The sequence below is a fragment of the Arvicola amphibius genome, chromosome 2 (genome assembly GCF_903992535.2).
Source record: "Arvicola amphibius chromosome 2, mArvAmp1.2, whole genome shotgun sequence".
NCBI lineage: Eukaryota > Metazoa > Chordata > Mammalia > Rodentia > Cricetidae > Arvicola > Arvicola amphibius.
This window is the reverse complement of record NC_052048.2, coordinates 98,106,172-98,131,539: the sequence shown is the minus strand read 5'-3', so window position 1 is coordinate 98,131,539 and position 25,368 is coordinate 98,106,172. Positions and strand designations below refer to the sequence as shown.

Below are 25,368 nucleotides of genomic sequence, written 5' to 3'. Positions count from 1 at the left end.
TACTAAAGGGCAGTGTCAAACACTTATGGCAAGCCTGTGAGCCAGATGCCTATACCTTTAACAAATAAATACAGACAAGTCCACCAACAACTGACAGCCGTGAGGAGGAGGTACCAGATGTATGGCCCAGGTACATCAATCAGACTGAGTAGGAATTCCAAGAGAAAGATATCAAGGATGCTGCAATGAAGCATGGAAAGAAGGAACATATACACACTGAGAGCAGAAGCTGCAAGTTCTGCAAGAGGGCCCTCCTTAAGAAAAACACAGGTGCTTATGGCAATGGGAAAGGAGATATTGGGAAAGAATTTAAAGAAACAAGCAAATGTATCAACCCCAGAACAAAGGAGAAAAGACTTTGTTTTGGAAGGAAGAACAGTGAGGGAAAAGACTAACCACAGAAGAGTCTTACATATAAAACAGAAAGAAGCAACTATGAAATGAAGCTGGTGGTTCAGACAACAGGTCCCAAGAGCTCTCTGTAAAAGAAGACAACAGGCACCTCAGCCAGTGCCTGGAACAATTGCAATTAGGAAAAGGGTCTGTCTATTTCCAGTGTGAAAGAAAAGGAAAAAAAAAACTCATTGCTCCTCTGTAAGAGCCAAATTAAATTCAGATGATTCTGTTGAATAATGAACATGTGCTGGCAAGGATGGAGAGATGACTCAATGGTTGCTCTTCCAGAGGACCAGGGTTAGATTCCCAGAACCAAACGGTGGCTCACAAACATCACAAACTGTATGTAACTCCAGTTCCAGAGTACCTAATGCTTTCTTCTGCCCTTCATGGACACCAGGCAGACACAAGGTTCAGACATACATAAAAGCAAAGCACCTTCATATATGAAATAAAAATAAACAGAGGCCATCAAGTTTAGAGTCAATTCCCACACCTCCTTCCTATCCAGAGTGCCCCAGACTTTAACTGTGTAAATTAGAGTGTTTCAAATATTAATAAGTTTACATAGTAAATAGGAGATAAGAAAGAATGTTCTAAGGCTGGTGGAGATGGCTCAATAGGTGAAGGTCCTTGTGACACACAAGCCCTGATTGACCTTAGTTCAACCCAGAGGTGGAAAGAAAAAAACTGATTCTCAGAAGTTGTTCTCTGGCCTCCAAAACACATGCTATGGTTCATGTGCACCTTCAAGCACATGTGTGCGCATGCATACACGTACACACAGACCACACACACCTCAAAGTTAATAAACGCTCTTTTAAAAAACTACATGTTAAAACTATCTGGGAAAGCAGTCATCATTTATATTGCATGAGATCAAAAGGAAATAATGCCTTATGGCTATTAAATGCAAACAGCAAGAGGAATGTGCTGGAATCACAGGCTGTTGCCCCCAATAGCACAGGCCACAGTAAAAAGGCTGGGGGTTTATCTAATTACATGTCTTATAATTTTTTAATAGGTATTGTGGTAGTACGAATGTAATTGGCCCCCATAATCCCACATGGGAGTGGCACTATTGGAAGGTGTGGCCTTGAAGAGTAGGTGTGGTCTGGAGGAACTGTGTCACTGTCGAGCGAGGCGGGTTTGGTTTTAAGAAGGCACATTTGCTCAAGGTATCACGCAGTGTTACAAACCACTTTCTGTTGCCTTCTGATCAAGATGTAGCCAGCACCATGTCTGCCAGCATGCCACCATGCCCCCACCATGATAATGGACGGAGCCTCTGAAACTGTAAGACTCCACCTCAAGAAAATGTTTTCCTTTATAAGAGTTGTCATGGTAGTGTCTCTTGACAGCAATAGAAACCCTAACTAAGACAGGCATGTATTACTTCTGTAATTTTTTAAAATGTTATTTATTTTGATTCTGAGGTTTTGTTAAATTAAACTGAATAAGCCTGTCCCTAAGAACACTTTGCCAAGAAGCTGGCATACTCATAGAACATCTTGAGAGACAAAACTTCCAACAACTCCCCACCTCAAAAAAAGGGGGGGAGTAAATTTCTTAAAAATATAATATTCTATAACTTTTTCAGAAAAAAACTATCATAAATAAATTTTGAGCTAGTTTCATTTTTCTGGCTCTAAATTTAGCTTTATTTTTTATCATCTGTTCTCCTATTATGGAAATGTCTTAAATCTGGAAAACAACTTGTTTTCCAGAAGACTCCAAATCTCACAACTTTAGTCTTTTTTAAAAAATCATATTTTCTTTATTCTATTTTATTTTATTGACTTATTTTTGAGACAGGTCTTACTATGTAGTCCTGGCTAGCCTGAAACTCTCAATGTGGACCAGGCTATAAAATTAGTTAAATATTTAGGGCTTTATTATTTGTTTATCTTTTGAGACAGCATCTCATACTGCTCAGCCAGATCTCAAACTTGCTACAGAGCCAAAAATGATTTTGAATTTCTCATCTTCCCACCTCTGTAGAGGTTCCCCACCCTCTGCTGATTTTATGTGGTGCTGGGGTTTAAGCACTCTACCAAGTCAACTACATCCTCTGCACCAACTGTTAGGACTCTAAAGATTCTTTTATTACGCCACTTCAGCACTTCATAAATACTAATTACACATTGGCCAGGTGTGTGTGCTGTTTTATTAGCCATGATAACTCAAGTATTAAAGAAGAAATGCTGCCATTCTTCTACAAGTTATATAATTATTATCTCAAAGCAATCAATAAACACAGTCTGGAGATGGTTCAACTATCAAGAGCACTATTCTTCCACAGGACACAGACTGGATGCCCAACACCTACATGGCAACTCACAGCTACCTTTTCCAGGAGATGCAATATCCTCTTCTGAACTCCAAGGGCAGCAGGTACACATATGATACACAGACATAATTGCATACAAAATACACACATAAAAAAATCAATAAACACAATTTTACAAATTTCTACAATATAGTCTCAAATTTCTACAAGACAATATATACATATTCCTTAATAACCAAAAACCAAAGAGCCACCCAGCAGAAAATCTGATATTGAAAGCACTTGGAAGAGCCAGGTGGTGGTGGTGAATGCTTTTATTCCTAGCACTCGGGAGGCAGAGGCAGGCAAATCTCCTGAATTTGAGGCCAGCCTGGTCTACAGAGCGAGTTCCAGGACAGGCAGGACTGTTGCAGAGAATCCCTGTCTCAAAATACTACACACACACACACACACACAAATGTCCTTGGAAGACTAGAAAACATGGGCTTCGTACCAGCTACTGATGAACTATTTTCTCTAATTTTCTATGGAGAAAATCATTTTATTGCTTTATTCATTTATTTGGGGTTTTGGTTTTTTGAGACAGCCCTGGCTGTCCTAGAACTTCCTTTGTAGACAGAGATAACCTTCAACTCATAGTTACCTGCCTCTGCCTCACAAGGCATGAGCACCTATGCCTGGCTGAGAAAACAATTTCAAGCATACGTTTAAAATTCTAAACAGTATGTTCAGCTCAGAATTGCTTGGCATAATCAATAACTTAAAAGCTGCTTTGTATGTAAAATTACAAAATTGTTTTAAAAATAAGGATTATATTTACACTTTATTCTTGTTTTCTTGTTGTTGTTTTGGTCTTTTGTGTGTTTGTTTTTTGAGACAGGTTTTCTTTGTGCAGTCTTGGCTGTCCTGGAATTTGCTCTGTAGACCAGGCTGGCCTGAACTCAGAGATCTGCCTGCCTCTGTGCCACCACAACAAAATATTTGAATGCTTCTGTTTTTTTAAACACAGTAATAATCACAGAATAGACACAAAACACCCTGCATTAGAAGCTATAATCTGAAGGAACATACATTCAACTTTAAATTTCTAGTTAAGTTTTCCTCATGAATTAAACTGACTCCATAACTATGGTCACCACTATTTTCCACTTTCCTATTATGTGTGAAATGTCAAAATGATGTAGTTTTGGCTGAGGCTATGGCCCAGTTAATGAAATACTTGCCTCATACAAAGAAAGCCCTGGCTCCAGTCTCTAGCACTGTATATATGAGGCATGATGGCACAGGCCATAATCCTAAGGCCTTGGGGGAGGTAGAGGTGGGAAGAACAAAAGTTCAAGGTCACCCTTTGCACGTAGCAAGTTCAAGCCAGTCTGGGATACGTGAAATTTTGTCTCGAAAGAAATAAACAGAATGTTTAAAAAAAAAAAAAAACGAGAAGTTCAAGATCATTCTCTGTCACATAACCAAATGGAACACTGGAGGCCAATGAGATGGCTTATCCAATAAAGGAACAGAGTTCTAACCCTGGACCCCACACAGTGGAAAGAAGAGAACCAACTCCCAAAATCTGACTTCCACAAATCCACTGTAGCAATGTATGCACCTGCATGGGTACACATACACACACACACAAATTAATGTAAGGTTCTAACTTATTACAAATAAGTTTTTAAGCATACTATTTTCAACATAGGGTAAAGTGTAATGTTAGTTTTTATTTCATGAACACTTTATCACAATATATTTCTTTTTATTTTTACATGTATACTCCCTTTAGAAAAGCCCAGCAAATTAAGGGAGAGAAGGAGGAATAGGAAGAGAAGTGGGCTAGCCTTAATCAATCCAATCTGCATGGAGTCCTAAAAGTTAAAGTGTGATGACACTGGCATACTTTGATAATGTCAGCATTTTCCATATACACAGTTCTGTCTTCTAAAAAAATTTTAAGAATCTATGTCTGATATTTTTTCACTTAGTACAAGAAAAAAAAATACAGTGCCTCTCATCTTCTTCCTGAAGACTACTTGCATACTCTAAAAATGTTCCCTTAATGCAAAGCCCTGGCTACCTCGGTCCATCTACTTCAGGAGACCTGACAGAGGGATCTCCACAGAAGGACCCCCCCGACAGGGATGTCCACAGAAGAATTTCTACAGGAAAATCTCCACACTAGGATTCCCACAGGAGTATTGCCACAATTAATACGTTATGAGTTTTGCAAGAATTTCAACATACCAAAATTTATTTACAGTAGCTCTTGAAAGAATTAGCTCGAGACAACTATGCTAATATATCTTACATATTTAAGATATTATACCCCCCACAAACAAACCAAGGAGGTGTGGTACTCTTTTAAATATAGCACTTGGGAGGCAGAGGATATCTGAGTAGTAATCTCAAAAAAAAAAAAACCCAAAAAACAAAAAAACTACACTACAACCAAAAATTATTTTAATTTATCTTTACCATGGATTTAACATGAAAGAAAAATCCAAATAAAAAATTCTTTGCTAAAATTTCCCTCTGGATCTTAATAAAACCAAGGGTTATATTTAACAAAAAAAAATGAAGCAATTACAATCATCTAAGCTAAAGCTAAAAGGGCAAACTGGAATTTCAATAAAAATGAGTGTGACTTCTAGATGAGAAATGCCTAAAGCAAAGGCAAAATCCTGAAGTCCTATGCAGATACAGAATCCTCAAATAAGGCAGTATCTGAGAAAAACCCTGTATCTTGAAAAGACCCTCAAAATGTACATATTATAACCCCACAAATCAGCATGCAATGTCACCTGTGAACAAGAACAGCCGCATTATCTGTAGACTAATCTGCAGTCTTCAATGCCAAAGAACAATTCAATAGTTACAACATGGCAGTTACCATTCCACAGGAAACTAGCTACTAAAGTAACAAAAGAATTGGGCTTGTTTTTGTTGTTTTGTTCTGTTTTTCAAGTAGGGTTTCTTTGTTTAACAGTCCTAGCTATACTAGAACTAGCTCTGTAGACCAGGCTAGCCAACTAGCTCTGGAGACCAGGCTAGCCTTGAACTCACAGAGGTCAAAGTGTGTGTCTCGGCCTTCCCAGTACTGGGATTAAAGGCAAGTGCCAAAAGAACTGTTTTTAATCTTATGTAGAAAAGGAAGGTATAGCACTCTAACTGAAGTCAAGATCACAGAATGTTTATAAACTTAATTCTAACACAGTTTAAAATAAAATTAAAATGAACCCAAAACAGAACCAAAAGAGTACAAAGACCATGCTTACCTCAGAGTCCTCAACATGTGTTATTTAAAAATAACTAAACAAAATATGGTGGCATGTGCCTATAATCAATCTTAGCACTGGGGAGGCTAAGGCAGAATAAAAGATAATTTGGGACCATCCTGGGCTACAACATGGAAACCCTGGAGAGGAGGGGAGGGGAGGGGAAGGAGGGAAGGAGAAGGGAGGGGAGGAGGGCCCAACTAGTTGAGTCTACTGCCTGTACCTGAGTTTACACAGTTCAAAACGACTTATTCATAACTCAGAAGTAAAAGGTTCCATAATCCAAAGTTTACAAAAAACCAAAACAAAAAACTTTCTTCATTATTTGGTTAGCATCTCCTTCCCTAAAAACATCTTAAATATACTGATTCAAACTAGACCACATTCATGGTACACTAGTAAAATTCAAAAGAAAAAGCAAGCAAGACTTGGTAGAGCATGCCCACTGTCCTGCCTGAACCAGGAGCTAAGGCCAGAGGATAACTTGAGCTTAGAAGTTCAAAGTCAACCTAGCCAACACAGGGAGGTTTTTTTTAAACAAAGAATACAACTGAAATTTGCTTGTTACTAGCAAAGTACACTACAAGTACTATCATTCACTGATGGAAAGAATGTAAAATTGTACAGCCATTTTAGAAAATATTGGCAGTTTTTCAAAAATTAAGCATAAGCTACCACATAACTACAATTTCACTCCTTGGAATCTCTCCAAGAGAAATAAAAACATGTCCTCACATATTATAAATGCATAAACAAAATGCAATATATAGTTCATGCAATAACATTCAGCAATAATAAAGAACAAAATACTAACACATGCTACAATACAGATGAACCTCAAAACATTATGCTGGGGAAAGAAGCCAGATACAATATTTTTTGCTATGGTTTAAAGGAGAAATGTGCCTCACAAGTGTGGATATTTGAACAACCCCAGGTGGTGGTGCTGTTTGGAGAAGCTGTAAAACTTTAGGAGGTGCAGCCTTGCTGGAGGAAGTATGTTACTGGGAGTAGGCTTTGAGAGTAAAAAGCCTCCTTCCCTCACTTCCAGTTTGTTCTGTTACTACCTGCTTGTGGTTGGGATGTGAGTTTTCTCACCTTCCTATTCCTGCTTCCATGCCTGTCCCTTACTGCTACACCTCCTTGTCATAATAGACCCTTATTCCCTGGGAGTGTAAGCCAAAATAAACTTTCTTCTACAAAGTTGCCTTGGCCATAGTGCTTTATCACAGCAGCAGAAAAATAACTAATGCACTCTATGATACCATTTATGTAGAATTTACAAAAAAGACAAATTTATAGAAGCAGATCTAGAGATAAGCCTGGAGTAAGGACTGAGAACCTACACAATAGAATTTTAGGGGTAAAGATAACATGTTGTGGTAACAAATTAATTAAATTACAAACATAAAATGGGTTAATTCATAGGCTAAACACTACACTTCAATGAAGCTGAAGAGCCAGGCATAGTAACACATTCTTTTATTCCCAGCATTCAGGAGGCACTGGCAGGTGGGCTTTCTAGGCCAGCCTGGTCTACATAGCAAGTGCCAGGACAGCCAGAGTTACATAATAGAGACCCTGTCCCAAACAAAACAAAAAGGCCTAATGAAAATAAAAAGATAGTAAACAATCAGTGAGAGTTTTATTTCAGACCTGATTCTAAGAACAAAGAGTTAGAAGCATGCACACCGTCTACATAAGCAAATTATATTCATATATCCAACCAATTATTAGGAAGGATTTACAAGCAAATACAGTATTATATATTACTCCCTTTCTCTAACTGCACACTACCTATGTGTGTGTGTGTGTATATATATATATACATATATATATGTACAATTCAAAATTCATTTCTGTAACTACTTTAAATATAGCACAAACATTTACATTTATTAGAAAAACATTAAAAAATTAGTTAAAAGTCAAATAAAAATGTTAGTAATCATGGAGTTGATAAAATGCCTCAGTATGTAAAAGTACTGCTGCCAGCCGGGCGGTGGTGGCGCACGCCTTTAATCCCAGCACTCGGGAGGCAGAGGCAGGCGGATCTCTTGTGAGTTCGAGACCAGCCTGGTCTACAAGAACTAGCTCCAGGACAGGCTCTAAAGCTGCAGAGAAACCCTGTCTCGAAAAAACAAACAAACAAACAAAAAAAACAAAAACAAAAAGTACTGCTGCCATGTCTGATACCCTGAGTTTAATCTCTTAGTAGAAGGAGAGACTCCCAAAAACTGTCCACTAACTTTCTCGTGGCATGTACGCACACATGAATGAATATGACATGTAATAAAAGTTCTTCTGAAATAAAAGTAAAGGGAATGCTTACTGTCTGAAGCTTTTTCTTGTAAGGACATCTAGATTTCTTTTTTCTGTTTTTTTCAAGACAAGGTTTCTCTGTGTAGCCCTGGTTGGGTGTCTCCCTAGTGCTAGGAGACATCTGGATTCTTGATAAAAATCTCTTACGCCCTTTGAGACTTTTGTTTTCAATTTTGTTAATAAGCAAATATTACTTCTAACAGCCAATATACTCTTTTAAGGATTAACCTGAAAGACACCACCAGCACTTCACCTGTTCTTTAACATGAAATGCTGACTAACATAGGAATCACCTGCCTCCACAGGGAGCTAGATGTGATTAACTAGAAAGAAGCTAGTGCAGGGGAACAGATGACACACAAATGATTAAGAGCTGTTCAACCCACATGTGTTCATGCAAAACACAGAATAAAATTAGCTTTTATCTTTCTCTAGACAGTTTCAGAACTTAGAAAATGCCTGTATCACAATATACATTTCCTATAAGACCAATTGTTCTAACTGACCAAATCTATCCTCTCAGCATACAGATGTTTGCCTATCTTCCTTCTTATGGATAGACTGGAGCCAAATGACAAAAACATACCAAAATGTTTACTTGGGGTCACTTCTAGAGGGAATACACCTCTAAAAATATCACTTCTATTACTTAAAACTGAATTACTTTTTAATTCAAACAAATAGCTAAAGAACATAACAGGACAACAAAATATCTCCTAATAATTTACATCCTATGCATTAAATAAAAATAAACTCAGAAGTCAAGTGTGTCCCCATGCCTATAGGCGCAAGCATTCAAGAGGCTAAGGCAGGAGATTCATGAGTTCAGGGACAGACTGGACTACAAAGGGTGTTCTAGACTTGGCTCCACGGTGAGCTCTTGTGTTCAACAATAATGAACAAGTAACAGAGAAGGCCAAGATGTATAAAAAAGACAATACTTTATTACTACAAGAGTTCTTCACCGGGTGGTGGTGGCGGCACACGCCTTTAATCCCAGCACTCGGGAGGCAGAGGTAGGCGGAGTTCTGTGAGTTCGAGGCCAGCCTGGTCTACAAGAGCTAGTTCCAGGACAGGCTCCAAAGCTACAGAGAAACCCTGTCTCAAAGAAACATGACCTAAGTATTAAAGCAGGCTTGCTTCTATCAAAAGAAGGCTCTTCTCATCTGTAGAGCTAAAAACTAACTTCAATAATAAAGTGTTAGAAACTAGTTCCCAATTTATAATCTCTTAAAAATAAATATTCTATCACTTACATTATAACTAAAGTTGCCCAAAAATCTTTTACAGAATAAAGTAAACTAGGGCATTAAATATAAAGTGATCAACTGTAAAGCACTTTTGGTACCCGGAAAACAAGCCATAAAGTCCCCTTGAACTTAGAAATATTCTTCGACAGTTGACACCAATGAACCAAAAAGCAGCCCTAATATCCCAGAGAAAGAAGAAGAGAATAAATGAATATGAGAATGGGAGAACAGAACACTTTCCAAGAAGGTAAATGAAAGTCATTTATAACCTGCTAACTGTAGCCCTGCCCAAGAACATCCACATAATGGAATCACACCTTGAAGGAGCAGGAAGCACAGATGCAAGAACAGTTCCCAGCTAGGATAAGGATAAAGAACAGGCAGCCACCATGACTTGACTGTAACTTGTACATTAAGCTCCACATAATAAGCTAGTCCACTAATGGTAAGTGTCCTTTAATGGGTTTTGTTTTTTACATTTACTGTGTATATGCATGCCATAGTGCACATGTAGCGATCAGAGGACAACTTGTGGGAGTCAATCCTTTTTCTTTATTATTGTTTTTCTTGAGTTACACATTTTTCTTCACTCCCCTCCCTTCTTTTGTCTACCACGTGGGCTCCAGTGATCAAGCTCAAGCTCAAGGTAACTACGCTTGGCAGCAAGCACCAACCGAGCTATCCCACCAGCCCTCTGAATTCTCAGTGACAAGTCATCCTGGGCCTTTAAGTCATCAACTTTCTCTTTCCCAGCAACCCTCATCACAAACAGTACAGAATCATTCTAAGTATAAGATGCATCCTGTCTTACCAACCATTTCCACAAAAAAGCTAAAAAGAAATGGGTTTTAAACAAAGCTTGATTAGACAACATAACCATGACTAAGGATTTGAAGATGACTATTAAGAAAACACACTATATTAGTAAACTGATTTTTAGCAAAGATGCTAAAGCAACCCAGCAAAAAAGGAAAAACACTTTTCTCAAAAAAAAAAAAAAAAGTGCTGAGAAGTAGTGAATTAACTAGATAGTCATGTGGAAGAAAAAAAGAAAATCTGCTTCAACCCTAACACGCACAACACACACACTAAACTTGGTGAAATATACCAGAGGCCTATATATAAAGGCTAAATCATGCAGTTTCTAGAATAAAAGCAAAAGAGGGTATTTCCATGTCATAGGGCTAGGCAACAATTACTTGGGCAGAAAAAGCAATAACCTTTTTAAATTAATTAAAAACATACATACCACAGACTGAGAAGAAAACATTAACAAAACAAATTTCACAGCATTCCCTTTATACAAAAAAATCATTTCTATATGTAGCACATAAAAAAATTGTAAAATAACAGTCCAACTTTTCAAAAGGGCAGATATTCTAACAGATGATTTACATATAGTTATATATAAATAATATGTATGGCAGTCATTAGGGATATGCAAATTACAACACCACAGGATTTTTTTTTTCATGTTAGGGAAGATGTGGAAAAACTGGAATTCTCCCTTATGTGTTGTTGACACAAGTGTAAAATAATGTAACTATTTTAAAAAGATCTGGCCATTTCCTAAAAAACAAATATACACATACCCTGTGACACAGCAATTCTACCACAATATCAACCCAAGAGAAATGAAGTTAAAACATGTCCTTACAAAGGAGTAGCACTAATTGCAATTTTTTTTTAAAAGGCAGGATCTCACTATATAGATGTGCTTGGCCTGGAATTCACTGGTTAGACCAGGCTGGCCTCAAAGTCATAGAGCTCTGCATGCTCTAACTCCCAAGTGCTGGTATTCAAGGCATATATCATCATGCCCAGCTTAAAATGTTTATTAAATTTAGCTAGAATATTTACATTATTAATTTATATCACAGTATTGTTAAATTTAAAATCTGTGTATTAATATTTATTATTGACTATAATACATTTTAATGCTCTATAATTATAAATGTAAAATTATAATATTATGTGTATGTAACATATATAAATTTATAATATTTATTAAAAACCAAACCAGAAGTAGACATGGTAGAACACACCTGTAACCCTAGCACTCAGGCAGCTGAAGCAGGACAATCATAAATTAGAGCCCTGTCTAGGCTAATTAGCTAGACTCTTTCTCAAAAAAAAAAAAAAAAAAAAAAAAAAAAACAGCCCATGCCAGTTAACAGGAAATAGCTGAATGACTGTGATTTACATATAAAACAAAATATATTCTGGCAATAAAGGGATAGCATGCTAATACACAAAATATCACGTATTAATTTCAAAACATCTGCTAAGGTAAAGAAGCCAGGCACAGACAGGAAAGCACTACTATACAATCTCACTTGTATCATGTGCTACAAGAGATAACAGTAACAGTTCAAACAAAAAAAAAATCACACAAACATGGAGGGGAGAAAAATGTAATTTTAAAAACAAAAATAAAAAAATGGAATGTGAAGCTGGTCGAAAAGATACATGGGTTGGTACTAATGCTCCTTATTTTTAAAGATTTGAATTATGAGTACTTTAAAAAAAATCTATGTATAGTTAAGATTTGTGCAAATTTAATCTTTTTTTTTCCTCCTTATTTTCGTTCTGTAGGCAGCTCAGGGTAGCACTTCTCACCATGTAGCCTTGAACTCACAGTAGTCCTTCTGCTTCATCCTCTGGAGCTGGATTACAGGCATGCACCAGCTAAATTCTGATCTAATGAAACACATGCTGAAATTTAAGTACCTAACTTAAATTTAGGCATCTAACTTAAGTGGATGGGAACCCAGGACTGTAGTGATAAATGGGTAAAGAGATAATTAAGAAGATTTAGTTTAAGAGGAATTAAGAAGATTTGGTACAGTGGTACATGGCTGTCCACTGTCAATTTTTACAACTCTATTCCCAATAGAAGTCTATGGAAATTCTTTGTGTGGGTTCCAGGAGCCCATAACAGTAAAACATACAGAACTACCTAAATATCCTTTAAATAGGGTGGTACTGTGGAACAATCTTTGTACACTGTAAACATCTATTACTCTCAACCGTTAATAAAGAACTGACTGGTCTATAGCTGGGCAGAAAGAGATTGGGCAGGAGAGCCAGACTAGGAGGACGCTGGGAAGGAGGGAGGAGTCTAGGGAGTCAAGAGAAAGGCGCAGAGGAAGCAGATGTACATTCCAAGCCACATGGTAGAACACAGATAAAAATATAGGTTAATTTAAATTGTAAGAGCTAGTTAGTAACAAACCTAAGCTATTGGCTGAGCATTATAATTAATATTAAGTCTCTGTGTGATTATTTGGGGACAACTGGCAGGACAGAGATGACCTATGGTCCAACGAAAATTCTATCTACAGAGTGGAGCTACACTTTAACTTATTATGGCAATGAAAATTAATAAACCACAGGGAGGTAACTCTCAGAATCACACAACTAAAAACCCAGGTCAGAATGAGAACATATGATAGCTCAGTGGTAGAGACCTTGACCAGCATGTGTGTTGTCCTAGTTTCAACACCCTAGCACCCACCATAAAGCAAAAATGAAAACATAAAATTGATAACATCTTATGAAGTTTAAAAGACAAGCAAAACTAAGTAGTATTATTTAGAGATACACATAAAAAGTGGTCATATAAAAGGTAAAACAGAGCTGTGGGAAAGAAAAAACAAGGCCTGAATCAAGCAACAACACTGCTAGAGGTGACTATGATGTAAGATGCTTTAAAATTCACATTTTTATGCTGTATCTGAAATACTGACAAATTCAACAGGGAAAGCAAGATTCAGATTCTGAGCAAGGGTCAGCAAAAATAAAATATTCGGGCTTTAACACTGATCATTCTTTTGTGTGTGTTTGTGACAGGGTCGTAACACAGAGACCTACTGGCCTGGCATTTGTTATATAACCCAGACTGATCTCAAACTCACTATAATCCTCCTGCCTCAGCCACCAGAATGCTGGGATTTCAAGCATGTACCATCACATGCAGCTTTGCACTATTCCTTGGAACTATTTAAGGGCATATATATACACAGGCATGCTTCCTTACTTTGTGTATGCTACCAGCCTTACTCTGGGGCCAAGATTCTTCAAACTATAGATTTTTTTTTCAAACTTTAAATGGTAATACAGTACACATGCTGTAAATTTCCTAAAACCTTCTTGGGGATATGACAGCATCCTGAAACCAAGATACTAGTATTTCTCCAGTGAAAGCTATTATCATTTACACCAAGTGCAGTGCACAGACTCCAAACACTCTAAGAAAGGATTGGGTAAGAATTTGCCATTAAAAAAATAAATTTTGGTAAGAATTTATTTTCAGAGTTGTTTATGTACCAAAATTATACATAAGGGATTATGGACTCAACTTGGCCTAAACAGTAAATTTCACACACCACTAAAGCCAATTTTATCTAAGGTTTGGAAGTTTTAGGAAATGTAAGTTTTAAAGTAATTAGTCTGTATATTATAAATGTCCACCTCTACTTCACAAATGAACATGTACAAAGTTTTTCATCTATTATTCTATTTAATTTTTATTGCATCTTCACAATAGTCTCAGTCATTACTTATAGGGAGGAGTAAACACTTGCAATTGTACTTGAATTGTGTGAAGAGCCAGCACTAAATGGAAAGATCCTAAGCACTGTGATAAGTATTTTCATGGAGTTGTGGCCATTCACCTAGCATGTGTAAGAACTACCAAAAATAAAATTTCTGTAAATATTTTCATATAGTTGGCAGGTACCAGTCCTAATAGGTGTTTTGGGCCCAACCAGATGGCTCAGCAGCTACAGGCACTTGCTGCCAAGCCTGGCAGCTTTAGTTTGATTACTGGAATCCATGGTGGATAGAGAGAACTGACTCCAACAGACTGTCCTCTAACCTCCATACCTATGCCATGACACACAACGCCCCACCCAAAACCAGACAAATTGATAAATAAATAAAATGTAAATTAATTTAATAGATTAATAGGTATTTTGTTTTTCAACACATTGAAATTGTAAATAAATGTTTGATCATCTTTACCCATTCACAAAAACCTAGTACTACAGGTTACTTACTATGACTTCATACTCTCTGAAAGAACAAAATAAAATCCCAAAACACAAACCCTAAGACTTTTCTCCAGCACATGTGTTAGTTAACTAAAATACAACAGGCAAGCAATGTGAGAATCTCTGACAACACAACACAAATTATTTACCCAAAGGTTTCAAACACTACAAATGAGTGTCACTTAGGGTCCTCCCTTAAAATATTTCAACACTGACCTTCAAAAAAAGCTCAGTGGATAAAGGTACTTCTCATCAAGCCTGACAACCCCATGACCTGAGTCTGGTCCCTAGAACCCACATAATAGAAGGAAAGAATTGACTCCCAAAAGTTGTCCTTTGACCTCCACATGGGTGCCATAGCAGGGCACACATTGTCAAACTCACACAAACTAAATGTTTTGTTTTTAAAATTACAGAAGCAAATCTCTCTGAAAACTATTTTTATATAATATAAAGCAGCTCACCATCTGCAACTTCAAAAGAGCTGCTTATTTTGGAGCCAAATAAAGCAACTAGCCTCTGCAAAGAAACAAGATAATTTAGTCTGTTCACTGATAGCGTCCTGGAATCCAGCCTTATATATGCACAACAATGATTAGTACTTATGATGTCAAGCTCAAAATGAAAATGGCATGCATCTAAAACTGTGTAACAAGAATATCTGTAACAAAAATCATTTCCTTTATCAAAGAAAACTATAGCAAAAACGTGTCAAATGCACATAGGAGAAGTGAAATGAGTGTAAAGACATCATGTATCAGGCACTGGGCTAACATTTTACATCTTATCGTGTGCAACTTCTTTTCCTATGAATGGTTTGCCTAGCCTACTGAAAACATTTTACAGAAAATTCTAGTTTACTTCATCATCTCATGCCATTTTTAGCAATACAGAGCTTCCAATAGTGTTATATCTAAGCTTCTGAATATGGTAACCAAATTCCATGTTGCGTTTGTATCAGATTATTAAAGGTATTTTTTTTCTAGGCTGGGTAATGGTGGCATATGCCTTTAATCCCAGCACTTGGGAGGCAGAGTTAGGTGTATCTTTGTGAGTTCAAAGCCAGCCCGGCCTACTGATAGAATTCCAGGACACCAAAGCTACACAGAAAAACCCTGTCTCAAAAAAACAGAGATAGAGATAGAGATAGAGATAGAGAGACTGACTTTCCAGAATAAAACCAAAAGAAATGCAACTTTAAGTAAACAGTAATTGCGAAATATAGCTCATAGTACTTGCGAATCTTTAAAGTGATAACAGCTATTATTTCATGAACTTTTTTTAAAAAAAATTTATAATAATGTTTTAAAGACTAATTTATAGAGTTACAATTTGGAGAGATGAAAAGGTTGTGAGGATAAATGCCAGTGATGGTTGGCACAATGTCAATGTACTTAACATCACCCAACTGTGCACTTAGACATGGTTTAAATAGCAAGTTTTACATATACTACTACCACAATGAAAATGTTACTTTGTTTTAGGTGTTTGATGAAACACCTCAGCCATACCAACTTGAGAAGGAAAGAGTTTATTTAGCTCACACTGCCATACCACTCATCAAAGAAGTCAGAATAGGAACTCAAACAGGACAGAAATCTGGAGGCATGAGTTGATGCAGAGGCCACGGAGAACTGCTTACTGGCTGGCTCCCCGTGGCTTGCTGAGCCTGCTTTCTTATAGAAACCAGGACCACCAGCCCAGGGATGGCACCACCCACAGTTGTCTGTGCCCTCCCCATCAATCACTAGTTAAGAAAATGCTCTACAACTGGATCTCATGGAGGCATTTTCTCAATTGAGAGTCCTTCCTTTCAGAGGACTCTAGGTTGGGCCAAGGTGACATTAAACTAGGCAGCACATAATTCATTCTAGTATTTCATAATAAAATATAACAGATATGATATTATTGCTTTAATAATGTTTCAACTTCTTTCCGTGTACAACAGAGGCACCAGGCACCTCACTCCAAAGGTATAAAGAGCACATTTTGACTTGGTAACACTTGGCACTCCAGAATCACACCTATACTGGTTCTCAATGGCATGTCATCAAGGAAGAGCAGCAGTAAGCTTGCTGTCAAATGAGCATCTAGTTTCAACCTAACAGCAATATGTCACCTTAACAAATGTGGGTCTTGACTGTAATAGGTACTCAAGGAAGGAAATAAACTGTTCCTGACCACATGCAACAATTCAGGAAATATTTTAATTTAATTAAAACAAAACGGCCATGTCAACAGGTATAAAGCTTAGTTCCAAGCTCAAAATAACCCTAATAATGATGAGCAACATCACTAACAAGAGATGAATATGAAATGGAAAACACTTCTATCTGGGACTGAGGATGAATCCAGTGAAAACTTGAGGTTTACAGATACTATTTTTAACTGAACTTTCTGGCGTAGGATCAAAGTTTTGCTAGCAAAATGCCAAAGTGAAAATGCTGGCAGTGACGCCTGAGAAGCTTTGTTTTATCTACAGAAAGGCTATGACCTCCATGCAACTAATCCTACTCTGAACCAAAGAATTCCAAGAAACTGCCCCGCAAGAACACACGAACCCTCTACCAAGCAAAAATAAATAAATAAATAAAACTCTTCCCCACTCCCCGGCCCCGCCCCCCAGGGCAAAATCTCTACATTCTACACATGCAACAGAAAGATACCCACTCTCTAGTCAGTTCCTGCACTGCGGCCAAACATGACTGAGTCACTACAAATGATTCCAGAAACCTCAAAGGACAACCAACGGCCTCAGAAGAAAAGTTAGTCAGTGGAAAGGGAGGAGGCAGTTTTTCATCAGTCACCAGGCTTCTAGCTGGGCCCAGAACTGACATGCTTTCTGGCACACGCTGCCTATCACCCACCCTTCAGCTCGTCCTCCAAAGCTAATAACCAGAGTCTTTTCGACTCCTCCTCCTTGGGATACATGTTCACACCATTTTTCTCCCAGAAATGCATCTCTAGCTGCACACGAACCAAATTTGTTTGCCAAACCTAATTGCTTCCCCCAAGACCAGAAGTATGCCAGCATTCTACGCGGCGTTTATTGGAAAACGTGTTGTTTTCTTAATCCAGTTCCAGCCTTCATCAATCTAGCAGCCTTCCCAAGGTTCTTAATTTGGATTTTGAGGGCTATAGGAAAGACAAGATGAACGGAGGAGATTTATTCCGTTCTACAACTAAGACTCGTTTCTTGGCTTCGGAGCAACAATCTCCGGAAATTTAATTTACACAAATTCAAATGCACTAAATAGCTACTATGGCATGTCCAAGAGCAACTGAAAACAGCGAACTTGAGCTGTGCGTTCCCAGATTCCTGACCTAGAGAACGGAGGGCAGCTCTTTGTCATGTACCCCAGGTGGCACTCCCAACACGGAGAGAGCATCGGGTTTCTTTCTCCCTCGATTTCACCCTAGCTCCCACGCTGGGTGACACTTTCAAACTGGCTCGTCTGGGGTAGGAAGCACAACCAATCCTCCACCTTTCCGCCCCAAACCGACTGGGTAGGCGGGAAGGAGCCCAGGGGTGTTTCCTCCCAGTGAGCTCCAAGAAAGGGGGCGGCCGAGGTGACACCCGCTCCAGTGGGAGGTGGACATGAGGAATCCCAGGTGGGGTCTCCAGCCCCCCGGGTAGCCGGAAGCTGGGCGAGAGAGCCAAGAGGGGGGGGACCAGGCAAGTCGGGGAGCTCCCTCCCAAGCAGGCACCTACCAGCAAGCTCTCCACGTTGATGGGCGAGCGAGGGTCTCGGATCAGCGCCTCCAGCTTCCTCTGGCGGCTCGCGCCCGCCCCGTCCCCCGGCGCGGCCTCAGGGGCGCCGGGCATTTTCCCCGTCGGCGGGGGCCGGCTCATGCCGCTTCGCCGGGCCTAGCGCCGCCCGCGGAACCTCCGCCCGGGCCCGCCGCGCGCCGCTGTCTGAGGAGCCGCCCGGCCCAGCCGGGAGCAGCGAGGCACACGGCGTCCCCGCCCCTCAGCCGCACGCGCGCCGCCCGGCCCGTAGCGAGCTCGCCAGGACCCGGCGGGCGGGAGCGGGAAGGGGCGCCCGCGCCGCGCCGCCCCGCCCTCGGGGCTCGGGCCGCTAGGGCCGCCGCCTGGCCGTCCGCATGTCGCCGCCGGCCGCCTCGCGCGCCCACAAGCCCGCTCCCCTCACACACACACAGACAGTCCGCACCGCGGCCCTCCTCGGCCGCGCGCCGCCGCTACCCACAAGCCCCTCCGCCCGCGGCCGGCCGCGCGCGCCCCCGCCCCGCCCACCCGGGCGCGTCCCCGCAGCGCGCCCCGCCCCCTGGCCTCCGGCCCTGCCCCTCCGCCGAGCTGCTCTCTACGCTGCCTCGCTTCTTTTCCGCTCTCCCCACGCCCGCCCCCCCCAACCCCGGCCGGTCTCGCTTCCTCGTCTGGCCCGTTCCCGGGGCAGTGAGGCGGGACCCGTGGCAGCGCCGTCCCCCGTAGTCCCCGCCGCGTATCCCGCGTCGCCGGCCGGACCCTGCGGCCTAGCTGACGTCCTTGCCCCCCGCCCGCCGGGTCCGTCTGACTCAGCGCGTAACTATGCAAGCCGCGCCGAACTCCAGCGCCCTGGGTCAGCGCCCTTTCCCGGGCCTGCTCGCCCCGGGCCGTGGCCTGGGGCTTCAGGGGGCGATGAAGCCGCGCCCCTAGCCTGCGCTCAATGTCTAGGACTTGCTCGATTTCTGAGTCCCCGGGCGGGGAGGCCTGAAGGAGTTGCTACCGCCTCCGGGGCACTGATCTTGGGCTTTCCCTTTGTGCCCTTCCCTGAGCGCGGTGTCCGCCTGGCTCTAGACCTTAGACCCTGGCCAGGCGAAGGGAACGGGAGGGCAATGGGGAAGAGCTTCTGCTTTCACGGGGGCCTTGCTTTGGGGCTGAAAGAGGGGCTGCTTCTCTGCATTCCTGCCCTCTCGTTGCCCTCGAGCCATTGGTCAGATCTTCTCCGGGCGCAATCTGAAAACTATGTGCCAAGAGCTATAAAACTGTTCACAGAGCCCCTTTGACCCAGTAAGCCCATTTAAGGAAGTCCAAGTGTAAGGAAATGATCCAAAGAGGGGAGGACTTTGCGTGGAGATGTTTACAGCTGGGCTATTCAGAATGTTCCTAATGACCAAAGCCCTGGGAGTGGACTGAATCGTCCTGCAACTAACTGAATAATCCAAATAAACTTTGTCACATCAGGGAAGAATCCTGAAGGTATTTAAGGCCGGTTAAAAATGAAGGAAGAAAATATACCGGAAGTTAAAAATACAAAGGGGATCGTGAACACTCTGAAATGAGTAACTAAACAAACAAAAACACACTTGTTCCTAAGTGGATGGGATTTTCCCCCCTTCTAAAAGCTAAGGAGAGAGGTGGTGGTACATGCCTTTAATCCCAGCACTGAGAGGCAGAGACAGGCAGATCTCTGAGTTCGAGGCCCCTGGTCTACAGAGCGAGTTCCAGGTCAGTCAAGGCTACACAGAGAAACCTTGTCGGGAAAACAGCAACAAAAAGATGTTAAGAATTGTACTGAATTTCAAAACTTGAAAAACTATACTTATTGATGGGTCACTCTAAGAGAAGCTACAAATGTAATGCCCCTAGATCCTGAGACTGTAAGGCTCACGTAAGGTGTCAAAGCTCTATCTGCAGATAGCGTCCAGCCCTGGCTTTGTGAAAACCGGGCTTTACCACAGCATCATTCCAAGAACATCTCTTCTTTCTGTGTGAAGTCACTCTGACTTGGACTCAGGCAGGAAGAGGCCCTGGATGACTCAAGAGAGAGCCCTTTCTGTTGCAGATAATAGAATTGCCTCTGGAAAAAAAAAAAAAGTAGAACTTCAAGCCTGTAGGTGAATTTACTCATTCAAGCTGCCACAGACCCAAAGCAGGAGGGTAGAGCCAGCTAACTGCTCCTCCCAGTAAAGCACTGAAGCAAAATAAATTAGGTATTCATGATTACAGAGCTTAAGAGGTTCTTTTCCCGGTGATAGTAAAATAGGTTTTCAATAGGAACACTGTGATCTTTAGGTTACAAATTAAATTTTGAAATGACCAGCTATATGTTTTTATGGACTTTGGTGGAGTAGCATGGTCTCCAGCCTTAGGAACCTTGTTTTAAAAGAATGGTAGTAGCTAGGCGTGGTGATGCACATCTGTAATCCCAGCACTCACAAGGTGGAGGTAAGATCAGGAGTTCAAGACCATCGTTAGTTACTTAGCAAGTTCGAGGCCAGTCAGGACTACTACAGGAGAGCCTATCTCAAAAAAAAAGGGAAGAAAGCAAGAAAGAAAGAAAGAAAGAAAGGAAGGAAGGAAGGAAGGAAGGAAGGAAGGAAGAAAGAAAGGGAAAGAAAAGAAAAGAAAAGAAAAGAAAAAATAGGAAGCTGTGGCAATGGCTGGGTCCGTAAGTGCTTATCTTGCAAACATAAGGATCAGAGTTCAATCCCCAACACCCATGTAAAAAGTCTCCCGCATACCTATAGTCTGGGTTCTGAGGAGGAAGACACAGCAGGATCCCTGAGGCTTGCTGGCCAGCCTAGCCAAAATGAGCTCCAGGTTCAGTGAGAGACCCTATCTCAAGCAAATCAATAAGGTGTGAAGCAATTAAGAAAGACACATGGTGTCAATATCTGACCTCCACATATACCAGCACACACATGTATATGTGTACATGAATATATGCATACACACAAAACACAAAAAAGTAAATAAATAAAAGGAACAACAAGATGTGCATACTTTTATGGATAGCCATTAGGTAAGGAAGACCTGAGGGGGCTGTTGTGATGAGTCAGCAGGTAAAGATGCTTACCAGCAAGCCTAGAGATCTGAGTTCCATCTCAGGAACCAATTCCACAAAGTTGTCCTCTGACCTCCACACATGCACCCACACACATATATCATGCATAGACACACACAATAATAAGTAATTTGTTTAAAGATATTTACACACAACCCACACCATTGCCTGCCTGGAAGACAAGATTTGTTTCTTGATAAGTATTAAACCATCCTCAGTTCGTCTCTCTTCTAATTAATTTTTGGTCAGCATGATCATCCTTATTTACAAAAGGAACATACATATGAAATCTAGCTAAAAGTTCAGACATAGACTATACATATACAGAAATACATAAACTATAACCTGAAATTTTGTCTTCTATTGTTTACTCGCACACTATTCTAAATTTTTATTTTATTTTTTTTAGACAAAATGTCACTTAGGAACCCAGACATCAATGAACTTACTATGTAGCCCGGGATAGCCTCTAGCTCATGGTCATTCCATTCCTAACATCTACTGCCCAGGAGTCCCTTCTAGACCTTCTGACACTTTGTGGTATTAATTAAAGGTTCAGGGATCTCCCTTTTTATCTATCAGAAAACCACATCCTCATTTCTAGTCGTTTTGTTTTTAATTTTAAAAATTGATTGTGTTTTCCTTTCCACTCATTTCTAGTTTTTAACTTCAAAGATCTATTTCTTTCCAGGAGTAAATCCTCCTGTCTCAATCTCCCAAGTGCTGGAATTGCAAATGCGAGCCATCATGTCTGGTGCTGACTCTTCTTTCACATGCATGATGTTGTCAAAGTTTTTACATATTCTCATAGATAATTATTTGCATATATATACAAATATATATATATATATCCTTCATGTACATAGAACAGCACCATATCATAGTATTTTGCAACTTTATAATCCATCCCCCATTATTGTGTCCTGGTACATGCCCACATGTGTAGATGGAAAAATCCTCATTTTCTAACTTATAAATTGTGTCAATGAAGTGATAAGCAATAATGATGTTTCCTTTTGCGTTCTCTTCATTGCTACCGGGCATGCATATTTTGGATGCCCACTTCTTCCAAATTTGTCTGTTTCCATCCTTTCTCAGCTTTGTCCCTTTCCTAGTGATTTGTAGAAGTTCCTTAGCATTGAGAATGCTCCTCCTTGTTATAATATATCCTTAAAATATGCGACATTTTATGAAGCTTTTTTCCCAGCCTGTAGCTTCTCTTTCTGGGCTTGGGTATCTGTTGTCACACAAATATTTCTATTTTTCATACGGTCTAACCTGTGAGTGCTTTTCTGTCTAGCGTCAAGATTTTGTGTCTAGGCTGGGGAAGGATTTCACATCCAGGTTTTAGATCATACAGAGTATGGAGGTATAAGAGGTTAGGCGGAGTCCACAGTTGTCTGTGACCCTCAGATCCTCCCAAATAAGCCTTTTCCAAGGTCTCCCTTGCTCCTCTCTAAGGTTCTGCCCTTCCTGTTGCACCCCAACTGTTCCTCCCTGCTGCCCTTTTAACCCCTGAGTTTCAGGTGCCCTGACTGCAAGAGAGTCAAGTAAGAATATGCAAAGATATTTGTTCTAAGAAAAAATAATAGGGAAATAAAGACAGGCCTGTGAGAGGCTAGGGCTTTATAACTAACCCCTCCAGGATATCAATGCTCCACCCCAGCTCTGTCCTCAGTCTCTACATTTCTACCCATTTTAAATGGTTCGTGTCAATTATTACTATCTTCCCCATCTGCCTGACGTTTCAGGCTCCAAAGTTAACATCCGGGACTCTCCCTCTTTTATTTACTGACAGGCCATGTCCTTCTTTCTTGTGTTTTCATTTGAAAGATCTATCAGTTCCCCAGGAATTAACTCCCTTCAGCTGCAACTTTGCCCTCTCCATCCTACAAAGGGCTGTTCAAGAACTCACTTTTGTGTTTTGTGTGCGTTGATATGTCTCTTATAATTACTTGTTTAATGATAATAATTACCTCAAGGGTTTACCATATGTTAGACAGGGTGCTTCATAGAAATTATCTTAATTTCCAAAACTGCTTTTGCCAATGGTAATATCACTATGCCTATTTCACAGGTGATGTCATAGAGACTGAGATGTGTATGACTTGACTGAGTTATTGAGTGAGGGATGAATGGGTGGGTAGGTAGATGAAAACAATGAACTACGAGTGGTCCAGGCATTGCCAATAAAACACACAGCTTTTTCCCACCTTGCTTCACACTGGAGCCTTCAAGTTGGAAAGCTGTCCTGGAGCAGGGATGCTCATGCCCCACCTAAGGCAGACTTAATAACAGAACAAAGGAGTCAACTCTCAGTGCAAAGGGGTCATTATTTTTGTAAACTCCCCTACTATAAAGGGTACAGGTTTAAAGCTTTATGAAATACAGTTTCACCCTAAGTCTCATTCATGGTTCTGGCAGTAACTCCCAACATGAATGAGAAAATCGCTGAAGCCCTCTGTGAGTCAGTGCCCTCATCCACAAAGCAGGACTAATGAAGCGTGGCTGTTATTAAGGCTCCTTAAGATCTCCAGATGAAAGATACAGCGCTCATCCGAGAGAGCGTCTTCCCCAGCGTACTGTGAAATCACTCCCAGGGGAGAAGGGGCTGCTGAAGGCTCACATCTGTCCTTAGAGGGAAATGGCAGGTCACTCCGAAAACACAGACCTGTAGTGTTTGAGAATTAATCATGGTATCCAGGAGTGTCTGGGGTCCTGGGAAGCTCAGCTTGGAGAAGAGTCCAGCCCTGTTACTTTAGCAGGAGATCTTGATGTCATTGCTGCCAATCCCTTTGTCCCCACGAGTGAGATAGACACGGGTCCAGGATGTTTCGCGAGTTCAGCTGCCCCGGACCCAACATCAGGGCACCTGGGGTTGAGGAGGAAATCTTCAGCCTGGACTTGGGTTTTCCTGCCAGGAGTCGCAGCCTCCTCTCCCTTTTCCTCTAGTCTTCCCAGCTTTTCCTCAAAGTAGAACAAATTTGCTTCTGCCCTCTCTGGCGAAGCTGATTTCCACAGACAGGGGACAGTTCCTTACGTTCTTGTTTCACCTGTCAAGCCCTTAGCCCTCCCTACTACACACACCAAAGTCCCCCTTCCCACACCTGCAGTCCCCTGCTCATCCCCCACTGACACCTCCTGTTCTTCTGAAGAAGGACTTGGCCTTTCTGGGTTCTCAAGTTCTCCTTCTCTGGAGCTTCTAAGCAGATATCCAAGCAGGTGCTCCAGTCCACAAGTGAGATCCTGGAGTGCCCTTTCTTCTAAGCAGAAGCTAGAGTCTCCTGAAAACTACTGGGATTTCCAGGCTCTTGAACAAGAAATTAGACAAGGAAACCTCAATGGTAGAAAAAGCGGGGACATTTATCTTTTGCTTGTTTTGGTTTTGTTTTTTTTCAATATGGAGTTTCTCTGGGTCCTCTAGCTGTCCTGGAACTCACTCTGTAGGCCAGGCTGGGCCTCAAACTCACAGAGGTCCTCCCTCCCATCTCTGCCTCTCAAAAGCTGGGATTAAAGGTGTGTACCACCACCGCCCAGTGTCAGGGATGGTTTCTGAAGGAGTGCACTACTGAGGGTAGGATGATCAATGACACCTGTACAGGCCCGCTGGCGTGGGACACTCAGGTCACTTGTACAGCATGTACCTTTTCTGCTTGTGCTGTGATATGTCAGACTTGATGAGGAGTTCAAGGGATGAGGGGGAGACTTGGGGAGTGCTCTAATCTTTATCTCTCAAACTGTGTTGTTTTAATAGGCTAATTTTAAAAAACGTTATTTTTGTGTGCCTAGGTATTTTGCTTAAATGTCTGTACTCTGTGTGTGTAGTACTCTTAGAGGCCAGAAGGGGGCGTTGGATCCCCTGGATATAGACAGTTGTGAACCACCACGTGGATGCTGGGAATTGGACCCTGGTTCTCTAGAAGAGCAGCCAGCAGGGCTTTTACTTGTTGGACCAGCAGGGCTTTTACTTGTTGGACCATTGCTCCAGCCTCCATTCGCTAA

The 25,368-nt window shown here is 41.0% G+C and overlaps 1 protein-coding gene across 1 annotated transcript in view; it reads right to left on the bottom strand.

The window, feature by feature from the left end:
• Window positions 1-18,502, bottom strand: part of Rock2 (Rho associated coiled-coil containing protein kinase 2) — a 100,587-nt gene extending 82,085 nt beyond the window's left edge. Inside the window, exon 1 of the mRNA XM_038319798.1 lies at window positions 18,294-18,502. Within this exon, the coding sequence (XP_038175726.1) occupies window positions 18,294-18,434 (141 nt within the window). The 5' untranslated portion in view covers window positions 18,435-18,502. The remainder of the gene's footprint in view (window positions 1-18,293) is intronic.
• Window positions 18,503-25,368: the final 6,866 nt, after the last annotated feature.